General features: G+C 35.8%; 2 protein-coding genes across 3 annotated transcripts; both read right to left on the bottom strand.

Annotated features, from left to right (window-relative positions):
* Positions 1-3,025: 3,025 nt before the first annotated feature.
* LOC127253689 (CSC1-like protein At4g35870) lies at positions 3,026-5,951 on the bottom strand. Its single transcript, XM_051278403.1, has one exon. It carries the CDS (start codon positions 5,605-5,607, stop codon positions 3,097-3,099), a length of 2,511 nt encoding a protein of 836 aa, XP_051134360.1. The 5' UTR covers positions 5,608-5,951; the 3' UTR covers positions 3,026-3,096.
* A 10,563-nt stretch (positions 5,952-16,514) lies between these two features.
* Positions 16,515-19,335, bottom strand: LOC127253630 (UBP1-associated protein 2A-like). 2 transcript variants are annotated; one of them, XM_051278296.1, is made up of 2 exons: positions 17,742-19,335; positions 16,515-16,986 (listed from the first exon to the last, which is right to left on the bottom strand). In XM_051278296.1, exon 1 carries the CDS (start codon positions 19,230-19,232, stop codon positions 17,742-17,744), a length of 1,491 nt encoding a protein of 496 aa, XP_051134253.1. In that variant the 5' UTR covers positions 19,233-19,335; the 3' UTR covers positions 16,515-16,986. The 2 variants fall into 2 exon arrangements, with proteins under 2 accessions (XP_051134253.1, XP_051134252.1); XM_051278295.1 differs by having other exon boundaries at positions 17,732-19,334.
* Between the last annotated feature and the right edge of the window lie 716 nt (positions 19,336-20,051).

The following is a 20,051-nucleotide window of genomic DNA, read 5'->3' as shown; positions in this document are numbered from 1 at the left end:
CGGTGGGTAGTGGTGGGTCTCAATATATCTTTATTTTCTTAAAAAAATTAATAATTATGTCAAAAATTTCGAGGTCATTTGAAATGAATTTATTAATGTTGATGCGTGGGTCTTAATATATATTTATTTTTAAAAAATTAACAATTGCTTCAGAAATTTTTTTTGGCAAATGGTTTTGAAAAATTCAAACTATTATAAATGACAATGAATTTTTCTTTTCGGGTATGATTCAGAAACAAAAATCTGAAGCCAAAATTAATTTGTCTTAGAATCTTTTTAAATTCGGAAGCAATTTTTCCGAAGCCATCTTAATAAATTCTAGCGGACATACAACTAAAATTGTTTCTTTACGACGGGTGTGTTTAGATGTAATTTCAGACTAAAACCAACACTATTTATAGTAAAAATATGAGCAAAATCAATATTGATCCCACTAAAATTTAATTTTTTTCATTTTTAGTCCCGTTAAAAAATAATTATAAAGATTAGTCATATGCAAAACTTACATTATCCTTTTTGTCCCACTGTTGAAATTTTAACGGATTAGTCATATGCAAAACTTACATTATCCTTTTTGTCCCACTGTTGAAATTTTAACGGAATTTGCTGACGTGACTATAAGAAAAAAATGAAAATGGCGGATGATTTGGACGAACACGGCCTAACATACCCAATCATTCCGGATAATGCTTGCATCCTCTTGTCTTACCGCGGCTGCTGGCACAAAGTTAGCCGATGCTTATTCCCTAGATACCGTCATTGCTTCTTCTCGGGAAAAAGAAGTTCACGACCTGTGGGCTTTCTACCTCCATGCGGCATTGCTTCGTCAGGCTTCCGCCCATTGTGGAAAATTTTCCAGTCGAGTTGAAACAGTTAAACAAATCTGATACTTTTCGTATTAAAAAATAATTGTGTTTTGAAGGTTCAACTGCCTCGTCAAACATGGATAATAGTTTGACCTTTCTTCTCTGATGCTCGAGATGGTCAAAGGCTAATAGAGGAAGAACATCCTTTGACAAAGACATCGAATTATCGGAAGTGGCGGCGGCGCCAACACCGGTTGTCGAATTCCTAGTATTAGGTTTTTCATTGTTGTTGTTGTTACTATTATATCTCCCGAATATGTTTATCACAATTGACCCCTTCCCATGCAGCAAAATTCTTCCAACAACTCCTGAGCTGCCTTCGCATACTTTGAGAATAAAATTATCCATAACTTCCTCGTGGTTATGAAACTCAAAGTAAATATTCTATTTATTTTAAACATTATATGACGTCTCCTTATACTTTAAAAAATGTTGCATGAAATTCCTTTGTGGTTTTGAAATTCAGCGTATTTTAAAAATTGAATGATACTTCCTTATACTTTAAAAAATATTGCATGAAAACCCCCATTATGAAAAAAAATATAAATAGAAAATCATCTTCTCATCATACGAGAATGTTTCATGATGGTAGAGTTTCATGCAATGTTTATAAGGGGACGTCATTCAACTTTTAAAATACAACTTTTAAAATACATACGCTGAATTTTGAAACAATCTGAGAGTTATGAACAATTTTACCTACTTTGAGTACTGTAGCATATTCGTCATACCATATGATGATCCACTCCTTGATTGTACGACGCCGCTGCCGCCACCACTGAAATTCTTAAATTGATGCTGCCCAATTGAGCTTTTCCTGAAAAACAACATTCTGGCTGCTTCTCCGATCCTGAATTCCTCAGCTTTAGCTACCTCGAACTGATGTAAGAGGGACGACAGTGAGAACGATACCCCTTGCCCTTCCGCAACTCTCGGAATGTTTTCACCAACAAATCACATACCTCTTATGGTTGCTGGTTGTACAAGATTGCATAGCCATGAGACATAATTTTTTTCTTCTATGAGTAAAACAAATTAATAATTCAAACAAAGCTGTGTTGTAAAACAAAAATTAATCGATTTGTTTGGCTGTTTGATCACAGTCGTATTTGATAATTATCAAGTGGGATTAAAAATGAAAAAAATAAATTTGATTGGAACGAATATTGATTTTTGTTCTAAAAATATATTGGGTTTGTTATTTCTTCAATTTTCTTCCAATTTGCAATATACTATATAATATATATTTTATCATTTCATAACAAAAAATTCAATATAAAATAATATTATTTTATATTACTTACACAATTTCCAATATCTCACATAAAAAACATACTTCAAATCAAAATACAAAACAAACATACCAGTTTCTCTCACAAAATATTATATCAAAAATATTATTTACACAAAAATTCAAAAAACACTCTATTTCAAATTAATTTAAACGATAATCAAACAAATCATTGCTCTAAAAAAATTCACCTCAACAATAGAATAGCTCCCTTATTTTTAATTTAGTATATATTTCACATAATCAATATTCAATTCAAAATATTATATTTATATAACATCAAATATTATTAAAAGTGGGGACCATATTTACTAAATAAATAAAAAAACAAAACAATTATTTTGAGACAGACAAAAAGATAGGAGAGAGAATTTTCTATTATAAAACATCATATATCAAAATAATATTTAAATTAAAACTCAACCAAAACCAAGCTAACCCCAATTTTTTCCTAAAAGAATTGCATCATAACACCTATTTGTACTAAGGTGAAACAGTATTTCAATTTAAATTTTACTATTTCCCAAATCCAAATCCAAATCGAACACACCCTATGTCCTGAACTCCTAATAACTATTCCCTCTATCCCCTAAGATTGTATCATAATTCTGTTTTTGCCGCCGTTACCTTTTCTCCTTACCTCACAATTTTTTTTATTAACTCCTTAATAAATTTCCAATAATATATTTTTACCTATCTCACTTTGACATAATAATACTATTATTTTTTAGTCCCCGTTTCCACCCAAAGTACAAAAAATTAATTTTCGGGGCGGAGGGAGTATAATATACGTGCTGGTTGGAACTTAGAACAAAAGTGTAAACAATTGAAATGAATAACAAAGAAAAAGGATAGCTAGCAAGAATACCTTAAGAACTGCCATTTGAAGCCAGCAAGATAAAAGAAGAATGCTTTGCTACCATAGTTAAACAGCATCCATCATGAGTTACAAGTATCCCATTCGAAAGTCGGCTGCGCATAAGCCTCGTAGTCTAAGGACCCACTAATTACATTGTCGACACTTTGCATACCTTGCAGTATTGCAGGCTGGAAACCATCTTGATCAGACGGCAGAAGTTTATATAACACCAATAGCCCAAGCGTGAATATAGCCTGTAGCTTCGTGGAGTCCCCGCGCACCGAAAAGAACAGCAGCATCGAAGCAAGGAACAGGTCGATACAAAACCTCATAATACACAGCACTGTATCCACCAACCTCCCATCGTTACCTGCAGGAAAGCCTCGCACTCTGTAAACAAACAGGAAGTTGTATTTATCGACGACATATCTGTACCCGAAGTAGATTGCGCCAACTGGAACCACTAGAGGAGCGAACGAAGAGTAAATGAGTGTGAGGGCAAATATTGTGAGGTTGAATGCGTAGTATTGTGCGAAATCGAATGTTTGTTTAGGGACTGGCGATGTCCGGCTTCTGACTGGAGGGTAGTCGGAGAGATCTTGACCGGGTAAGTCCATTGCAGATGAAGCTGAGCCATTTGAGAAGGCATTATTCCCAATCATGACCTCAGATATCCTTTCGCTTATCAGGGGCCGTTGCAGGCCTTCAAGGTCTTGATGTTGCAAGGGATAATCCTCACTTCGTTCGGGTACCAGCTGGAGCATGTCATTCTTACGAAACTTTTGAAGCTTGTTCTTGATCCACGGTATTGGGGCCAATAGGTCGTAAGATATCCCCAAGAAAGTGCATGTAATGAGGAAAGCAAGAGACGACAAACATGATTTTGACAAGAATGAAGAACTCATGTATTGTTCGATCCTCTTGCAGTCCTCGCCATCCAAATAACACCGGCTCATTTTTAAAAGTGCGCCTTCTAACGAGGACTCAACAAGAGCCCTCAAGAGAATGAGGTTGACCAGGAAGAAACAAACCATCTTTAATAAGGCAGCTCGTTGCTCTTGGGACACCGTAAGATGACGCTCAAACTTGGAAAGGTACGAGAGAGCTGATGGCACCACTATGTACATGCTCACGAAAATAATTACATTAGGCAGAAACTGAAAGATTATAGAAGCAATCCAGCTCGAACTCTGCAACCAAGTCAACCACGTCTGAGCTTTATCTATAGCCTCAGCATTGATAATTCGGGCTGCGCTGTTGATGGCACTTATCACCGCAAGCGGAGAGCTGAAGAATAAAAGTAGCAACAGCAGGCAAGTGTTGACAAGAACTCTACGTAATTTCAAAGAAAACTTGGACGATCCCAAATGATTCCAGTATATGTCGCTGGCTAGGGGAGCTCTCTGCACTTTCCATTGATTTCTTTGGAGCTGCAGCTCCTCCAATGAAAAGAACCTACCAACGCGTAACCTCTTCTCATTGCGAAAATCCTTAACTGCCTTATTTGCAGTGTAAACATCCTTAAAAACCACAAATGCGACTCCAGCACCCCTCGCTCGTCCTTCTTTGTAAGCAGCCATTTCCATCTCAAGATCAGCTCTCCACTCTTGCAATTTCCTCAGCCTTTCTTCATCTGAGAAACCGAGCTCATGAACAGCACTATACCACGTCTCTTTCACTCTCCTCCATAGAGGATACAACCTTTCTCCTCCTTCTCCATCAATACCAATATCATTGTGATACTCAGCCAAACCTTTCAATTCGATTTTCTGAACCAATTTCGTAATATTCTCCCTCACCTTCACCAATTCTGTAGCTAAATCATCCAATGCACATAAATCCATAGGCACAACCATTCTATATATCTTCCCCGGATACTTATGCTGAAAATAGTCAACAAGTGGAGTCTTATCAAACCCTAACGTTTTCGGAACCCCATGAATCATGATAGTGAAAATGGCACTCGAATTTGCACTCGGATCACTTGGATTCCCATTTCCATCACGAAACCTAGTTATCCTCAACCTTCTTTCAATGTCATTTATGCCATAATGCACCAGAAGAACAATAACAACAACGAATATAAAGTGTACCCAGAGCAGAGGCGAACCTTTGGCAATATGATTTACTGTGGTTTTTGAAAATTCATCCGAAATAGGCGCATTTCCCCCATAGATATTAACAGGAAGCATAACAACAACAGACAAGCACGCGAGGAAGAGAAGAATGCCTGAGCTACCGCCTTCGATGAGAAGAAATTGAGCCGCGTCGGCGCCGCAGTGATGCGATATCTCCCGGCTGGTTGCGTGCCAAACCGCCAGAAGCTTCGAGGCAATCGCTGTAGGACCGGGCACGCGGCGGTGGTCGCTACGAAGCTTCACGAAGATGAAGATCAACAGGCAGGTCAGCGCCCCAATTGCGGAGATATTTACAAGATACTGGATGTTCCCGTACCACGCGTCCTCGAATACTCCGTCTCCATCTCCGGCGGCGGAAGGCGGTGGAGAAAGGGACGCTTCCGCCATAGATGGAGCTGATAGCGGGGAGATAAAAGAAAACCTGGACTCCGAATCTATGGGTTGGAATTGCATAATTAAGGATTTGAATTCGAGGATCAGGCTAGGCAATCGGATGGGATTTTCGCCAGCGATGATTCATCGAATTCTGAGGGGTTAGGGTTCTCACGAGCGAAGATGCTGTCTGATGATGATAGAAGAGGAATTCGGCCGTGTTTGGAATGGAAGAAGCCACCGGTTCAATCCGCGAAATTCTCCAAAGTTCATTTTTACTTTTTCCAAAATATAGTACTAATAAATTCGACAGATCAAGAGGGGTAGAATAGACATTTCACTTCATTTTTCTTAGTAATTGTTAGGTTAGGGTTTATTTTAAGAGGGAAGGTCAGGGAAAGGAAGGGGAAGACACAATTTGTATAAAGTTTTCTTCTCATGATTCGGGGAAATTTAGACGGAATAAAATTTTATTATATACTATTTTTTTTTGTACGTTATAATATCTTTTAAATTTTAAAATATTTACATGCCACTTTTCATTCCACTTAATTAATTAATTTATTTTTTTTTATTATTATTATTTTTTTTTGTTAGTATCACATAATTTGTCATTTTTTAAATATAATTATACATTTTAATCATATTTTAAAATTTATAATTTATAATTTTTTTATTTTAATTAAACTATTTATTTATCTTAATCTTAATCTATAATTATTTTTATTAAATTATAATTATTTTTATTAATACACTTTTTAATTATTTACTAATTATACAATACTTAGAACTCATAACTAAATTAAATGGTACAAATTAAATGGAATGGATGAATATGTTTACTCTTTTTATTCTATTAAATAAGGAAATTATACTAGCAATATATATTGTACATAAATTAAATTATATATCTAAATTATACAATTATATATATTTTAAACTATTTTTAGTTGAATATTTTGAATCATATTATTATAATATATTTTTTAAAAATTTATATAAAAAGTATATAATTATAATCTAATATAAAATATTTAAAAATAAATTAAATTATAAATTATTAAAAATAGTATTAATAATTAACTTAATTAGTGTAACATCATTTTTTTAAATATCATTTTTTTCAAAAATAATAATAAATACAAAATATTTTCTAAAAATTCAAAAAATCAGAAAACGTGTGTTTGTTTTGTGAAAATGAGTTAAAAAAATATATTTTATGTGAGGTACAAAAAATCATATATTGAATATAAAAATAATAAATATGTGTTATAGAGTAATATTTTTGGGAAAACTTGTAAAGAAAAAACTTAAAAAGAACAAACTCGTCAAATATTTATTACAAGGGGAGATGGAAGGATGAAAAAAACAAATTCAGTTCTATACAGAAATGGAATGTTATATCTCATCTCACATGTGTGCTGTGAGAGGAGACACAAGGGGACACGGTGGGGTGGAGACAATAAATCCAGTGCTATGCAGAAAAGAGATGATATCTGATGTCCCACTCCCTATTGTGTCCCATCTCAGATGGGTGTATAGATACACACATATGAAAAACGACATAAGGAGACACGTTGGGATGAGGACAACATATCCAATGCTATTTAGAAAAAGAATGGGATATGATGTTTCCCTCCCTTGGCACAACAGATCCAGTACAATGCGGAAAGGGGATGGGATTTGATGTCCCCCTCCCACTCTGTCCCCTCTCAGATATGTGTATCTATACATACATGTTAAATGGGACACGGTCGGGTAGGAACAACATATCCAATGCATTTAAAAAATGAATGGATCTGATGTCCCCTTCCCTTGGGACAACAAATCCAGTTCTTGCAGAAAAGGGATGTGATATGATGTACCCCTTCCTATTGTGTCGCCTCTCACATGTGTGTGTCTATACACACATGTGAAAAGGGGACACACGGGCACACGGTGGGTTGGGACAACAGATCCAATGCTATGCAAAAGAGTAGGTGAGATCTGATGTCCCCCTACTCAATGTGTCCCCTCTCACATATGTCTATGGACATAGACATAGAGAGGACACAAGAGGACACGGGGTGGGGAGACAACATATTCAGTGCTATCTTATTCTCTATTGTGTCCCCAATCACATAGGTGTATAGATACAAACATGTGAGAGTGGACACGGTGGGCTGAGGACAACAGAACCAGTGCATGCAGAAAAAGGATAGGACCTAATGTCCCCTTCCTTCGAAACAACAGATCCAGTGCTTTGCAAAAAAGGGATAAGATCTAATATCCCTCTCCACATTGGGTCCCCTCTCACATGTTTCTATAGATACACACATGTGAGAGGGAACACAAGAGGACGCAGTCGGGTAGGGACAACAGATCCAGTGCTATGCAGAAAATGGATGGGATCTGATGTCCCCCTCCCTACTGTGTCCCCTCTCATAAGTGTGTATCTATACACAAATGTGATAGGGAATACAACGGGACACAGTGGGGTGTGAACAACAGATCCAATGCAATCCATCAAATGGATGGGATCTGATGTCCCCATCTACATTGTGTCCCATCTCAGATGCGTGTATCTATATATACATGTGATAGGGGACCCGGTGGAGTAAGGACAAAAGATCTAGTGCTATTTAGAAAAATGATGGGGTTTGATGTCCCCTTCCCCGGTGTGTCCAATCTCACATGTGTCTATAAATACACACATGTGAGAGGGGACACAAGGGCACATAGTAGGGTAGGGATAACAGATCCAGTGCTTTGTATAAAAGTTATGTGATCTAATATCCCCCTCCCCACTGTGTTCCATTTCACATGTGTGTGTGTGTATATATACATGTGAGAGGGGACACGGTGGTGTAGGAACAACATATATAGTGCTATGCAGAAAATGGATGGAATATGTTATCCTCCTCACTGGGACAACAGATCCATTGCTATACAGAAAAGTGATGAGATCTGATGTCCTCCACCCCTACTGTTCCCCTCCCACTTGTTTCCCCTTTATACACACAAGTGAGAGGGGACACAGTGGGGAGGAAGACATCAAATCTCATTATTTTTTTGCATACACACATGTGAGAGGGGACAAAAGGGGACACAGTGTGGTGGGAACAATAGATGCAATGCTATGCAAAAAAACGATGGGTTCTGATGTCCCCCTCCCTATTGTGTCCCCTCTCACATGTGTGAATCTATACACAAATTTGTGAGGGGACGTAAGGGGACACGGTGGAGTGGGGACAACAGAGCTATTGCTATGCAAAAAAAAGGGATGGGACCTGATGTCCCCCTCATTGGGGACAAGAGGTTAGTGCTATGTAGAGAAATGATGGGATCTGATGTCCCCCTCCCCACTGTGTCCCTTCTCACAAGTGTGTATAAATACACATATATGATACATGACACAATGGGACACTGTGGGGTGAGGACAACGGATCAAGTATTATGCAGAAAAAGAATAGGATGGGATTCCTCTTCCCTATTGTGCCCCACATCAATGGATATATAGATACACACATGTGAAAAAGGGGACACAAGGGGATACGGTGGGGTGAGGACAACAGATCCAACGTTATGCAAAAAGAAGAATGGAAAGATGTGAGATGGGCCACAAGGGACACAATAGGGGTGGGTATAATAGATCCAGTGCATGTAGAAAAGGGATGGGATCTGATCTCCCATTCCCTTGGGACAACAGATCTAGTGCTATGCAAAAGAAAAATTGGATCTGATGCCCCCCTCCCCACTGTGTCCCCTCTTACATGCGTGTATCTATACACACATATGAGAGGGAACACAAGGGGACACGGTGTGGTGGGGACAATAGATCTATTTCTATGCAGAAAATGGATGGGATCTGATGTCCCCCTTCCTACTGTGTCCCATCTCACATTTTTGTATCAATACACACATGTGAGAAGGGACACAAGGGGACACGTTGGGTTGGAGATAACATATCTAGTACTATGCAGAAACGAGATGGGATCTGATGTCTCTCTCCCCACTGTATCCCCTCTCACATGTGAGAAGGGACATAATGGGACACTGTGGGATAGGAACAACAAAATCAGTATATGCAGAAAAAGGATGGGATCTGATGTCCCACTCCCTGAGGACAACAAATCCAGTGCTATGCAAAAAATGAATGAGATCTGATGTCCCTGTCCTCACTGTATCCCCTCTCATATGGGTGTATAGATACACATATGTGAGAGGGGGCACAAGTATATACGGTAGGGTGGGGACAACAGATCCATTGTATGCAAAGATACTTGATTCTAACAAGGATCCATTTAGATATAAAGAAAATAATGAAAAGATACTTTGTCCGAAAGTATCATATTTCAGTGCAATAGGTACATTCATGTACCTAGTAACGTGGTTGTCCAAGCTTAGAAAAAAATATTATTGAAGATGACTTGGTTAACATTACAATTATTTTGTATTTGACGTAAAAGTGCCCAGATGAGTCATTCTGAAACCAAGATCACAAGAACTGGATTTCAAGACTAAGACAACAAATATGGAAGAATCTTAAAGTTACCTTATTAAATATTATCTTTTATTGTAGGTTTCCGTATTCTATGTTTAGAGTTTCCTTATTATTTATTGTCTTGTGTAGGTATTTTCTTTTACTTTATTTCATTTTGTTGGATATTTTCTTTTATTTTCTAGTTGCCTCTATAAAAGGCCTTTGATATCACTGTAATAAAGTCAGAGTGAATCTTGAATACAATTTCTTTATTATTCACTCTCAATATTTGTCTAAACTATGATGTGATTTCCTTTCATTTAGATATTTCAAATCGGGTCTTTGGAGTGATTCCATCGGTACGTGGCTTCCAATCATTTGTTTTGGGATTTAGCCTATTGTTCGTGTTTAAACCTATCATTTGATTTCAGGTTGATACTTATTCTCGTGGTTAGTTATCATCCATATTAATTCACATTTTCTGCACAATATTTTCTTCTTCATTCTCTTTTCTTTCATCAATCTTCTGAATCTATTGGTTGTATTGAACTTTGTAGATAAGAAAAATACTTTTGGTATAATTATATACCGTCGGACCGTGTCATATGGTATCAGAGCCTTGTGCTCAAGTTTTCTCTCAACTTGAATCGTCCATAGTCGATTTTGTTTTAAAAAATAAAGAAAAGAAAAGAATCAATTTGTGGTATTTGTCAACCATCCGTTATCTATAATATTTTCTTTCTCCACTTTGTTTTAGATTTTTGTTGCCATTGTCTTTGGAAAAATTGAGTTTTCTTATGAACTGTATAGTCGATGAATATCGCGTTTGAGATAACAAGAGTAATTTTCAAGAAGAGGGGAATAGCACGGCCATCCAAACTTAGAAAAATAAATTATTGAAGATAGACTTGCTAGGCATTACAATTTTTTGTATTGACTCAAAGGTCACCCAGCCGAGTCATTCCGTGACTAGGATCACAAGAACCAAAACTTCAAGACTAAGACAACAAATTATTACGGAAAAATCTCAAAGTTACCTTATTATATAGGTAAAATTTCTCATAACTCCCTTGTGATTTCGAAATTTTGTGTAAAATCTCCCTGTATTTTAAAAATTGCATGGCACTCCCTTATACTTTCAAAAACGTTGCGTGAAACCCCGTCCCCATAAAACCTCCCTTGTGTAATGAAAAGATGATTTCCTATCCATATTTTTTGCATGACGGGGGATTTAATGCAACATTTTTTAAAGTATAAGGGAGTGTCATGCAATAAAGGGGAGATTTCTGCTGAATTTCAAAACCACAAAAAAGTTATAGACAATTTTTTCTATTATATATTACCTTTTATTATAGGTTTCTGTATTCCATGTTTAGAGTTTTCTTATTATTTGTTGACTTGTGTAGGTATTTCTTTGTTTAGTGTTTCCTTTTACTTTATTTCTTTGATTGGATATTTCCTTTTATTTTCCAATTGCCTCTGTAGAAGGCCTTTGATATAATTGTAATATAGTCAAAGTAAATCTTAGTAAAAATAATTTATTGTTCATTCTCAATATTTTTTTAGTGCTAGGATGTGATTTTCTCCCACTTAGATATTTTAAATCGGATCTCCGAAATTTATTCTCGTGATTGGCTATCATCCATATTAATTGACATTCTTTGTACTATTTTTTCTTCTTTGTTCATGAATCTATTGATTCTATTAAACTTTGTGGATAAGAAAAATACTTTGGATATAATTATACACGGTCAGACCGTGTCACCTAGCAAATAGCACACGGCCAGATATTACATTTGCATAAATTTATTGGCCAGATTCAGTTCATCTCCTACAAAATGATATTGGAATGGGTTAAATATGTTTTGCGCTATCTTTAAGGGACGAGTGACATTGGCCTATTTTATTCGAATAATTCTCGACACGATTTATTAGGCTATGCCGATATTGGGTATTTGTCTGACCCGCATAAAGCAAAATCTCAACCCGACTATATATTTACATATGGTGATACTGTGATCTTTTGAAGACCCACCAAACAAACAATAACCGTCACATCATTAAATCATGCCGAAGTATTGGCTATTTATGAAGTCAGTCGAAATGTGTTTGGTTGAGGTCAATGACCCATCACATTCGAAAGAATTGTTAGTTAATATCGAAAAATGAAAACCCCCCAGCTATATATAAAGACAATGCAGCTTGCATTACTCAATTAAAACTCAATTAAAAGGCGGATATATTAAACATATATGACAAAACATATTTCACCAAAAAATGTTCTTTACCCATGACTTGCAAAAGAATTGTGAAATCGATGTGCAACAAATCTGATCATCTAATAATTTTGCAGATTTATTAACTAATGTCATACCGACAACAACATTCAACAAATTGGTGAAAAGAATTAAAATATGTCGGCTTAAAGATCTCAAGTAAAATTCAAATCAATGAGGGTAAATCAATAAGGGTGTGTTTGTTTGGAGGTTTGAATTTTGAATTGAGATTTGAATAATAAAAAATTTGAATTGAAATAGTTATATGATATAATACAAATACGTAACGAGCAAAATAAAATATGGTACAATTCAATATCACTTTTATCATTTTTAGTCTCATTCAAAAAATTTAATCAAAATTAGTACCATTTAAGAATATTTTTATCAAATTTGATCCTTTTATTCAGTACCATTTAAGAATATTTTTATCAAATTTGATCCTTTTATTCAGAGCTAACGGACAACACTAACATTAACGAAACGTAGTATAATGTGTAAATTAATTTGTAACAAACATAGGCGTGTTCCAATGAACATGCCCGTGTTTTTGTAATCACCAACAATTTTTTTACTTCCTCCTCCACTTCTCCCTCATCTCTATATTAAATATTCCGGATATATATACACCCACGTCATACTTATCCTATCACATATTCATTTCACGTCACCTCACTTCTTCCTATCTCTAAATGCTACTCATTTCTTTCACACACATATATATATGTATGTATATACTCAAACACGACCATTTATTTAATTTTCTGATCATGAAAATGCCCTGCTGCAATTCAAATATACCATAATTGCATCTTCATTGAACAAAGCCAGAGGGATCATTCCCAAATAATAATAATAATAATAATAATAATAATAATAATTGCCGAGCTAGAGAAAAGGAAAAAAGGGTGGGTGATTGTATAAACACGGCCATATTAATTCAAACACGTCCGTGTTTGATTCAAATTAGCTTTCATACCATGTCCGTGTTTAATTCGAACTCCCATGTTTTATTCGAATTAGCTTCCATACCGTATTTTGTTATGTCCCCGACACTATTGTCCATTGTTTCGAATTATTAGCTTCCATACCAAATTTTGTTATGTCCCCGTCACTATTGTCCATTGGTTGTGAAGAAAATGATTAAACTTGATAAAAATATTTTTAAATGAGATTAATTTTTAATGAGACTAAAAATGTCAGAAGTAATATTGAATAGTACCACTTTTGATTCTTGCTCATAAATATTAATGAAATATTTTAAATATAAAATTAAATTTTAATATAATATAAAAAATAAAAATACAGTTATTTAATTTGATATTTATTAAAAAAAAAATTATACTCCCTTTCTGTCTCATAACTATGTATCTATGAATTAGTGAAAATCTCTCAAAATCCTTGAAACAAACACATTCTAAAAGAATGATGCACTCTTTCCTTCACTGAGACTTTTTTTATCACAGGGTTTTTTGCATCAAGGGAGGATGTTTTATTATATATATCATACACATGCGTCTATACAACGCAAGTTAACTACATATTAATTTGTAATTGGAGAAAGGAATTGGCCAACTTCCAGCCATTCACTTAATCGGCTAATTCATCCTATAAATAGGATATATATATATATAGAGAGAGAGAGAGAGAGAGAGTAAAATGAAATAAAAGCACTAGACTTTCCTCCACCAATTTCTCAATCACATGTCCATCTCTATAAACATATATATATATATATATATACATCCATACATACATCCATCAATAATACATACATATAACAATATATATACACACATAATATATATTATATAAGATATATATATACACACACGCGAGTGAAAAACAATACACATAATTAATATTCCTATTTGTTATTCCTATAATAATATTTACAACAAATATAAAAATATTGCAGTAGTATTTCACAAAATCTGATCAAATCTTAGTGGAACAAGAAATCGCCATTCCAACATGAATGCAGAAACACCAAATACAATGGCTCAATTTAGAACTGATTATATAAAGAGATTACTATTATAATACTCAAGTAGAGATGACATTTATTCTTCCATATTTATAGGAAGGTATCCGGACTTCCAACCTTAAACCAATTGATGGTATGTGGAGTGACCCGGATATATTCAACACTCCTCCTCGAGATGATAATAATCTCAAAAATTCATGCAGGATCCAAACCCAACACGGGCATCATAGCTCTAATATCATATTAGGAAGGGATCCAGACTTTCAACCTAAAACCAATTGTTGATAGGTGGAGTGACCTTCATCACCCTTATAAGCCAATGGAAGATCCCATATTTTTCCAATGTGGGACATATTAAACACATACGATTTTGATTTCGACATCTAGAGGAAAAATATGCCCACAACATAACTTCAATTGAAGGCAATACGCACCTAATTAAACTACATGAAGACAAACCAAGCCATAAGAATTGAAAACCAGACTTATGCAATATTTTGTGATACATTTTAAAATTATTGTAAAAGAAAATTGAGAAGTAGCATTGGCAATATGAAAAGGCTAGCCGAGAGCAAGAACCAATTTGGTATATTTGGGAAGGATTAAGAAGCAGGATTTGGAGCACTTCCTCACTTGAAAGCTCTGTTGCCTACGTACTTGCATGCATACACACACACACACACATATATATATATATATGTATTATACAAGTACCTTTTGAAGCGACTTAAAAGACCAGTGGGATAAGCAGACGTTATAATTTAAGGTCATATTCTAGTGAACTTCAATACTCAGTCAAACCTAAAACTTTTCTTCAAAAACTTATTGAGACAAAGGGAATAGATTAACAACGAATGCATCAAAAGAAATATCTAGTGATACGTTCAGTAGTGTTCTATAAAATGCATGTTCCATTAGAAACATGACTTGTGCTAATGCAACTTTTACTCTATATATATATATATATATATATAAATAAAAAATAAAAAAACCCCTAAGATTAGATGGTAAAGACAGACTAGATTGGTCCCATTTAATGCCTGTAGATTGGGGCCAACCCATCCTAACAAAGTCACTGAAGACCAAAAGCTTTTCACAACTCCCAAATTAAAACTACTTGACGACCAGGAAGATTAGCAGCCATCAACTAAACGTCTAAATGACAGTTAGGTGAGAAAAAACCACAGACCACACTAATTGACAGGTGAATGCATATCTGGTTCATAAATTTTCTTTTAACAAAAAAAAAAAAAAAAGAAAAACAATATCCAAAGTGTGTAACATTTACCGGATTCTGACCTGCTTTAAAAACATAGGAATATGGAGACAAGGCTCTTCACAAGGGTAATCCTACTCAATCTAACCACCAGATGATTCATGGCTTCCAGGACAAGTATCGCTTCAACCTATAGTAACCATTTGCAGCAAAGATACTGCTGCTGCTGCTGCTGCTCATCAGGTATCAACTTCTGATCATTAGCCCAGCCACAATGAAGGTCAACCCCCAAACAGTAAAAACCCAAGAAAATCAAACTAGAGCTTTTAAGGAACAGTGAGTTCGGGTTTCTAACTAAGCTTTAAGGAAATATCAACTAAAGCAAAATCCAAAAATTGAAGCATAAATTTGTAGAAATAATCTGGGTAAGGTAATGAAGCTGAAGCAAAATTGAAACCTTCCAACTTTCCGAATCTAAGAATGTTGACAAGTCAAATCATGAAGAAAATCTTTTCTCAACAAAAACCGGCTGCTATAATTTAGTAAAATGCATATAGACTTTAAAAACATCCTACAGCATCAAACACAAAATTTGAAGTGTTGCCTGCTTAAAATAAGGCAACATGCAAACCGAATCACATCTGCTTTAAAATAGGTGAAAGGGCAAAATGCATAACTTTGACTAAGTATCTGTGGTTAAAATAAGTTAATGCCATCATGCAGAATGGTTTGCTTGAAGTGAGTGGATAAAATGCAAAATTATGACGCAGCATCTTTTTGTTAAATCAAGTGAATGGGCAATGTTGGTTGAAATAGAAATTTTGTATTTAATGTTTGCCCTTAAGTCTAACTGCATGAGCAAGCAATAAACAAACAAGACAAGGCAATATGTGGCAGCAGCACTGATATTGTTAGCTTCTCTGCATTACAAATATCCTGCAACAGAGCTGTTAAGATCAAACTATGAGGAGTGTTAGTCAACAATCCATCAACTAAAGATGTCATCCTTGCAGTATATTATCAAGAGCAATAAATTTAACTTTTTGGCTACAATTAGCAGACTATACCCATTTAAAACACAAAGCAACACAGTAATTCCAAATTTGGACAGTGCAGAATAAGAAAAAAGCATTTATAAGAATTCAACATAAAGTGTAGAGTGTCAAATATATTGCAAAATTATAAGAGATTATCAGGTGAAAATGAATGTTGGAAATAGAGAAGGACAAATAAAAACCCTTCAAAATCAGGGAGAGACAGATGTAGAGTATTAGAAAAAGAAGTAGAAATATTAGCGATAGTTCTCACTCCCTTGAAAAGTTAATAGACCGAAATAAGATAAAATTTTTAAAAATATTCAACAGACAGGAGTTCAGTAAACTAATACAGGTTTTAGACTCTATTCTTTAGGCAAACATTATCTTTTTGCTACAAGGAAAGACTTCATTTGCATGATTGCCCGAACTTCAGAAGAGTCACCAGAGTCCAAAACTAAAAGTTTGATGCATTTATGAAGAATCTGCACAATGAATACATAAATCATAAAAAGACATTTGGAAAGAAACTTATTTTTATTCAAAGAAACAAATAAGCTGAAGCCAACATTTACCATTAAAAAGTTTTTAACATTTAACTAGAATAGAAGCATGATAGTCCACCAAGGCAAAAAATATTCACCAACCAAAATAATTATAAACATTATATCCTGAATACAAAAACCACATAAATACTAGGTGCTGGATATAGTCAAGTTATTCTCTATATAGGAGCAAATCCAGACGGAAGAAAGATGCCAAAAGTGGTTACACAATTACATTATAATAATGAGCCTTGCATATCATATATCAGAAAATATAATTTTTTTATCCCATCCCATCCCATCCCAAAATTATATCGCTCTTTTATTTTGAAAATTCAGTATGGTTCACAGCAGGAAGATCCACAAGGAGGTCTACGTAATAGCAAGTACGAATTCTCAAGCCAATATAGAGACCATGCACCCATGTTCATCTTTAATTAAACATAATTACATATAAGTTCAGCTCATATGAGTTAAATTACAACAAATTGATAGAGACTCAAGCTCCATTTTGCGTTCCAATTACTTCATATCTTTCAAGTGAAGACAAGTTAATTATAACTTGATCCTAATCTCAAATGCAAACTAATCCTCTACCAGAACAGGTAAAAAGCTTAGCTCCAAACACATGTGAAATGTTACTTGAAAGTTTAAGAATTTTAGTAACAAGCAAGCAGATACATACCTTCACTTACCTAGCGACCATGGCCCATGTAGGGTGCACCACCCTGATGTGGCCGAACACCACCTTGACCCATTGGTGGCTGGCCACCATAGCCGCCTCCCTGCATACCTGGCTGACCTCCATAGCCACCAGCATTACCCTGCCCACCATAGCCTGGATTATTCATCATAGATGGCACTCCTTGCGGACCTCCTCCAATCCCACCAAGCAAATTTCCGATGCCCAATCCAGCCCCCTGCGTGGCCAATAAGGCCGCCACAGCCTGCCCTAATGCAGCGGGAGGAACTCCAGGATTAAACCCCACTGGAGGAACAGCTGGCCCTGCACTAGGCGCCATCAGGTGCGCACCAGTGTGCCCCACACCACTACTTCCAGCATACCTCCCCTTCTTTGCTGGTTGGTGGTAATACCCTTGATTCTGCTGCTGCTGCTGCTGCTGTTGGGGCTGGCCATGCTGCTGGTTGAAGAAACCCTTGCTGTGCTTCGGACCATCTATAGCCTTCTGGCAATGCACAATATGTCCTTCAAAATTCTTATGTGGCTCTTCCAATGCCTTCTTTGCACTCTCAACACTCTTGTACACAAACAAACAGAAACCCCTAGGTTTCCCAGTCTGTTTATCCAGCCCTAAAGGCCCTTCCTCAATCTCTCCAAATTTCGAGAAGAACTCCAATAGTTTCTTTGGGTCAAGTTCAGCAGACACGTTACTCACATAAATCTTCCTCTGTGTATACTCTGACACAGGAGGCGTTGAAACTGCGGCAGGAGGTGGCGGCGTCTGGACTGGCCCTGCAGACGCTAGCTGGCAAGAGGTCATCCTACCATCAATTATCTTCTGAGGCTGCTTCAGAGCTTTTCGCGCCCCATCCCGGTGCTTGTAAAGAATGAACCCATAACCCTTCGATTTCCCAGAGTTTTTATCCCTAACAACTTTGCAATCCTCGATCTCCCCGTACTTACCAAATATAGGAGTAATCGTCTCCGTGCTCGCATCCCATCCGAGGCCATGAACGAAGATTTTGCAGTGCGCTGGATCCGCATCAGCCAACTTGTGAACATTCTCCATTATATCAGGATGCCTAGCAACCGCCTCCTTAATCAGAAGCGTCAACTGGTCTTTAGAAAAGGGTTCGAGAAGCTTCTCCAGCGGCTCTTCCTCTAACTCGTCCTCACCTTCCTTCTCAACTCCATTTTCCGAAACGGCCCGCTTCTCGGATATTTCACTGTCTTGCTCCATTTTCTCCTCACCGGCGTCTTTATCCATCTCCTCCGTCTTCCCGAGCTCCCTTTCTTCGCCATCGCCATCTTCCTCTCCCTCTCCCCCCTCTTCATTCACATCTTCACCGACAGGTTGGTCTTCTCCAAGCGCTGTTTCGTGCGTATCCTCACTTTGAGGCTCAGACTCCCGATCCGGCTCCGTCTCCACAGCCGGTTCATTGGCCTCCGCCAGCCCGGACTCCTGTGTACCTTCGGGAGCGCGGGATCTTCGCTTTCTGCCCATGGCGATTCAGAAATGTGAGGGTTTTGATCGGTGCGGTGGAGGCTAGGGTTTCAGAAATAATGATCCTTCCAGCGATTGCAGAAAGATTTTATAGGTGACGTCAAAAGCATTCAAAGCCTATCACTCCTTAATAAAAGAGCTAAGTTTAGGAGTAAAACTTCTCCCATTCAATATTGTCAATTTTAATCCTAATAAATTTTTTTATCGATTCTGGTTTTATTTAAATAAAAATTTATCAAATTTTAAATCAATTAATATAAAAATAATAATGTATTAATATGAATTTTTTAAATTTATAGTAAAAATTTAAAAATAAATTTAATTTACAATTTTAGAAATAGTATAAGATATAAAATAATTTATATACATTTAAAAATTTATAAAAAAATTTTAAAAATAATTTTAATTTATAATTTTAGAAATATAAAATATATTAAAAATATATATTAATATATTATTATTTTTATATATATATTTTTTGTAATTATTTTTTAAAATATACAAAATTGATCATTTTTTTATATTACGAAATAATTATCAAAAATATTTTTGTTGAATTATAAATATATATCAAATAATTTTAACAAAGAAGTAAAAATAATCATAAATATGACTTACAATAGAGTCATGAACCTAGCTTAAAACATGGTTATGTTTAGAATAGAATTGTGAACATGGGAAAAAACATAGCTGTATTGAGAACAGGATATCAACACGGGCAAAAAAACTACTGTGTTCAGAACATGGTCGTGAACAGGGGCATAAACACGGTCATGTTCAGTTCAGAATAATCAACACAGTTGTGTTGAGCCCACTATT

Source organism: Andrographis paniculata, unplaced genomic scaffold, assembly GCF_009805555.1.
Source record: "Andrographis paniculata isolate CXL003 unplaced genomic scaffold, ASM980555v1 Contig51END, whole genome shotgun sequence".
Lineage (NCBI taxonomy): Eukaryota > Viridiplantae > Streptophyta > Magnoliopsida > Lamiales > Acanthaceae > Andrographis > Andrographis paniculata.
The sequence above is the reverse complement of the archived record's forward strand: the minus strand, read 5'-3'. Positions and strand labels throughout refer to the sequence as shown.

Bases quoted from the DNA above. Each gene is read 5' to 3' on its own strand.
- LOC127253630 (XM_051278296.1), bottom strand. From the start codon at position 19,232: ATGGGCAGAAAGCGAAGATCCCGCGCTCCCGAAGGTACACAGGAGTCC.
- LOC127253689 (XM_051278403.1), bottom strand. From the start codon at position 5,607: ATGCAATTCCAACCCATAGATTCGGAGTCCAGGTTTTCTTTTATCTCC.